This window comes from Sitophilus oryzae, unplaced genomic scaffold (assembly GCF_002938485.1).
Source record: "Sitophilus oryzae breed Bouriz unplaced genomic scaffold, Soryzae_2.0 scaffold_1198_pilon_pilon, whole genome shotgun sequence".
Classification (NCBI taxonomy): Eukaryota; Metazoa; Arthropoda; class Insecta; order Coleoptera; family Curculionidae; genus Sitophilus; species Sitophilus oryzae.
The window spans coordinates 86,272-90,788 of record NW_022145835.1 but is presented as its reverse complement, the minus strand read 5'-3'; the positions used below and the strand labels follow the sequence as shown (position 1 = coordinate 90,788).

Sequence of the window (4,517 nt, the reverse complement as noted above, 5' to 3'; positions counted from 1 at the left end):
TAAAACAGAGTAGCACACGATGCAATCTGAGGCAATTATATTTATTAGGGTATATTAAGTTATGGTTACTATAAAGTAGCCGTTTTTGATCCCCGTGACTTTTTAGTGGCAATGGATGAGTGACGGCTATTTTATAGTGACCAAGGAAGGTAGCAGTAACCATTTTGCTACTTTCAATACTACTATAAATTAGAAGTAACTAGGTCGAGGCCGCGACTACCCCGTACCTTAAATTGTTACTATAAAGTAACAAAACTTAATGGAGGCATTATGGTAGCACTTATTAGTAATCCCTACTTTGAAAAGTTACTATAACGTTTTTGGTCTTTTATTGTGTCATATTCGAAGATTTGGGTAGTTCCAGCCACTTCTTTAAATTATATGTTTGCGACTTGCAATCGAGGTGTTTATTTTCCACTTTTATGGTAGATAGGCACTAACCGATCACTCTCGAAATATACTTCAAAGTGACTATTCCTTATAGAGTAACATTTTAAGCGGCAGAGTAGGCTAAGGAACTATACTTTAGGGACAGTGACATTTTAAAAAGGACTGGGAACTATATTTGCTAGTTGCGTTATGACTGAGAAAGCGAAAAATTTCTGGATGTTTTCGTCAGTAGAACCGATAAATTCATTAGCACTGCTGTATATAGAAAATCTACACATACGGGACAATGTTTAAATTTTCAGTTGAACTATACTAAAGAAACAAATAAAGTATAATTATAGACATTTTTTAAAAAAAGTTATAGTTATTGCATTGTTATTAAGCAAAATTATCGAGCAACTAATATGTGCAGGTGCAGTGACGAAGAATATCTTAATTCTAACTAACGAATATTAAAACAGAATGGTTATTTTGCTCCAGAATGGATACTCTGCAATGCATTGTCCATTTTTCATCAATTATATTAAATATATTTGTTGATTTGTAATAAATTTATTTTCTAGTTTTTTATAACTATAGTTACTTTGTAACTGTAGTGTCTTAGACTGGTGGTAGCAAGGCGGCAGCGGCTTCAAGAATAAAGTGCCTGAGAAAGCTCACCATGATGAGGCGAAACGTCGTATAACAAAAAAAAGAAAGTTTCCATTTTCAATTAATAAAAAAAAACCTCATACCCAAGAAAGGAAAATATATATATATATATATATATATATATATATATATATATATATATATATATATATATATATATATATATATATATATATATATATATATATATATATATATATATATATATATATATATATATATATATATATATATATATATATATATATATATATATATATATATATATATGAATTATTTTGTAACACGTTTTTAGTTTAGTTAGTTTTAGTTCGTATGTCTTTTGTATATGATATATGATGTCTGGCGTATCATCACCGGATTCCGTATCGCTCAGGCTTGATAATTTACTTGACGCGCCTGGCGTAATTTTTACGTTCTCACTAGAGAACGTAAAAATTACGCCAGCGCGTGGCTGTGAAGAAGTGAAACGATAACAGGGTTGTTGACTACAACAACCCTGTTATCATTCACTACCATAAAATTCAATAAATTATATATATATATATATATATATATATATATATATATATATATATATATATATATATATATATATATATATATATATATATATATATATATATATATATATATATATATAAATTATTTTGTAACGTTTTTAGTTTAGTTAGTTTTAGTTCGTATGTCTTTTGTATATGATATATGATGTCTGGCGTATCATCACCGGATTCCGTATCGCTCAGGCTTGATAATTTACTTGACGCGCCTGGCGTAATTTTTACGTTCTCACTAGAGAACGTAAAAATTACGCCAGGCGCGTGAAGCGTGAAGAAGTGAAACGATAACAGGGTTGTTGACTACAACAACCCTGTTATCGTTTCACTGCTTCTGTGGAGGGCTGTCAAGATCGTTTCAAGGCGCCTCTCTGCGCTTTAACCTCACTTTTTGGTTTGGCCGGTTTGCGGCACGGTTGTAAATCCTACTTTTAGAAATGGTAATTTAAATCTTGCTACGAAATCTGGATCGGCTGCCATTTCGAAGCTACAGGTAAAGATGAGTTATTATCTTTTTTAGACTAGTTATTATTATTCAATATTTTTATGGTAGAGTTTTGGATTGGCCCACCTCAACTCGTATTTGGTGTTTGCTGACACGTTAGTTTTCTTTTGTCCTTCAGAATGTTAAATGGAAGAAAGGACAGTTTCTTTGTTTATTATTGACCCCTCGGAAGTAATTCGAGAAAGGTTTATTGTGTTTATTACACCTTGGTAGGTTTTAAACAAGAGTTTCGATTTTTAGGGTCCAATGTATGGGCAGGTGTTCCATATATATGTATTGATTCCAAGGTTATGGTCCAAGTTACGGACATTATCTTATGGACAATATCCAAGGTACGGGCATTACTCCCTCTATGGTATCTCCACCTTGACGTGGTGAGGGGGCTTCGGCGCTTCTGTGATTCCTGGGGTCATGCCATCAGTTGGCCGCAGGGATCACAGGAGATGCTAGACTAAGAGAGATACCAAGAAAAGTTGAGTTGGAAGAACAAAACCAAAGGAATGTTCCCCAGGTGGGTACCGGACATACCGGAGAATCCCAGCCCTCCTGCGCGGAGGGCTGTCCCTCGGATTCTGGGGGGGACACTTATCCATTTATCAGCGAGAACCCTTTTAAAAGGAGAGACTCAATTTTAAGATCGCCACCAACATCTAGAGGCGATTACGAAAGTAAGTCGAAGGCGGAAATAGAAGAAAGCCAGTTAAAGCATCTGGAAGAACTAGAAAGGTCAGAGGAGATTTTCCTGGCTAAAATGGGAGAAAACATAATGTCTATGGATACCATAGTAAGCGGTGCACGGAACATTCACAAAACCTTAAGAGATTCTTTGAGACTGACGGTTCTCTACTATAAAAGAATGAAAAACAACAGAGAGGAAATAAAAAAGCTAAAGGAGCTGAGAAAGTCAAAAGAAAGGGAAGATAATGAAGAATGTGAACACCAAACACAACCGGAATCGAAAAAACGGGTTGCATCAGAATCACCGGAAGACATAAGAAAAAGTGCAAATAAAAGGCCCGGGAGACTAAAATTAGGTATAGATGGGTTAACACCACAAGCAACGGGACAGCAATCTCCATTCTCATTTCCGGGGATACCTAGTGAGACTGAATAGAGAGTAGTAGGACAAGGGAAGAAAACCAGAAAAAAATCGGAAATTCAGGGTGAAAAAAAAGTGAGAAAAAAATATCTACCTGAGGCCATAACAATTAAAATAAACGAGGGAATAACGTATGCAGATACTCTGCGTAAGTTGAAAGCAGACGTAGATCCAAAAAGTGCAGGAGCGGAAATTTCTGTTGTGCAGCGCACTAGGTCAGGCGATATATTAGTTGAATTCAAAAAGGGGACTGACACTGAAAATTTTAAAAAAGCAGTGGAGAGAGCAATGGAAGGCAAAGGATCACTGAAATCTCTTCAGAAACTATATCCTCTTGAAATAAGAGACTTAGACGGTTCCATTACTAAGGATGATCTTATCGAGGCGGTGAAAAGCACTACGGGTAATAGCTCTCTAAATGTTAGAATTTACAGTCTTAGAGAGGGAATAAGAGGGATGCAAATTGCTGTAATAGGTGTTCCAGCAAATGCTACGGATCAACTTTTGAAAAAGGGAAAAATAGAAGTAGGATGGGTTAAATGCTGTATTAGAGAGAAAACAACAGTACAACAATGCTATAAATGCCTCGGCTATGGTCATGAAGCCGTAAACTGTAAAGGTATCAGTAGAGAAGGACACATGAGCAGAAACTGTCAAAATGAATCTTTTTGCATAATCTGTCATGAAGCTAAGGAGAAGGACACCGGACATAAATTAGGAAGCTTAAAATGCCCTGCTTATATAGAGGAGCTGAAAAAAAGAAAGGAAGATGATAAAATTTTTGCAAATTAACTTGGGAAGGGGTAGAGATGCGCAAGATCTTCTAATGCAAACTGCAGCAGGAAAAAGTGTAGATATTATTCTAATAAGCGAACCATACCGCAAACCCGAAACAGGAATGTGGTATCAAGACAGATCAAGTAAAGCTGCAATACTGGTCAGAAACAGAGATATCATCGTTAAAAAAGTATGCGAGAAAGAAAACGGATTTGTATGGCTTGAACTAGACAAAATGAAGGTGCAACCGGACAAATAGATTGGAGAGTATTGGATGAGGTTACCCTTAGCGACCATCGATATATCGAATTTCAGGTCAACAAATATCCAGAAGACAAAAGCACCGGGAAAAGGCTGGGTTGTTAAAAAGTTAGACCAAGAGAAACTACGGTCCTATCTGGAAGAAGAACGGAATAAAGCAGCGGCTATCAATTTAGATTATACAGTGGAAACGTTGACAAAAGCATGCGACCACTCTATGCCTAGGAGAAAGTCTTGGAAAGGCAGTAAAACCTCAGTATATTGGTGGACATCAAAC

The 4,517-nt window shown here is 35.9% G+C and overlaps 1 protein-coding gene across 1 annotated transcript; it reads left to right on the top strand.

The window, feature by feature from the left end:
* The first annotated feature begins 3,490 nt into the window (after positions 1-3,490).
* On the top strand, positions 3,491-3,994 carry LOC115891767. The gene has a single exon (XM_030912329.1). It carries the CDS (start codon positions 3,491-3,493, stop codon positions 3,992-3,994), a length of 504 nt encoding a protein of 167 aa, XP_030768189.1.
* The last annotated feature ends 523 nt before the right edge of the window (positions 3,995-4,517 follow it).

What these genes read in the sequence shown, in the direction of transcription:
- LOC115891767 (XM_030912329.1), top strand. Translation starts at nt 3,491, where the DNA reads ATGGAAGGCAAAGGATCACTGAAATCTCTTCAGAAACTATATCCTCTT.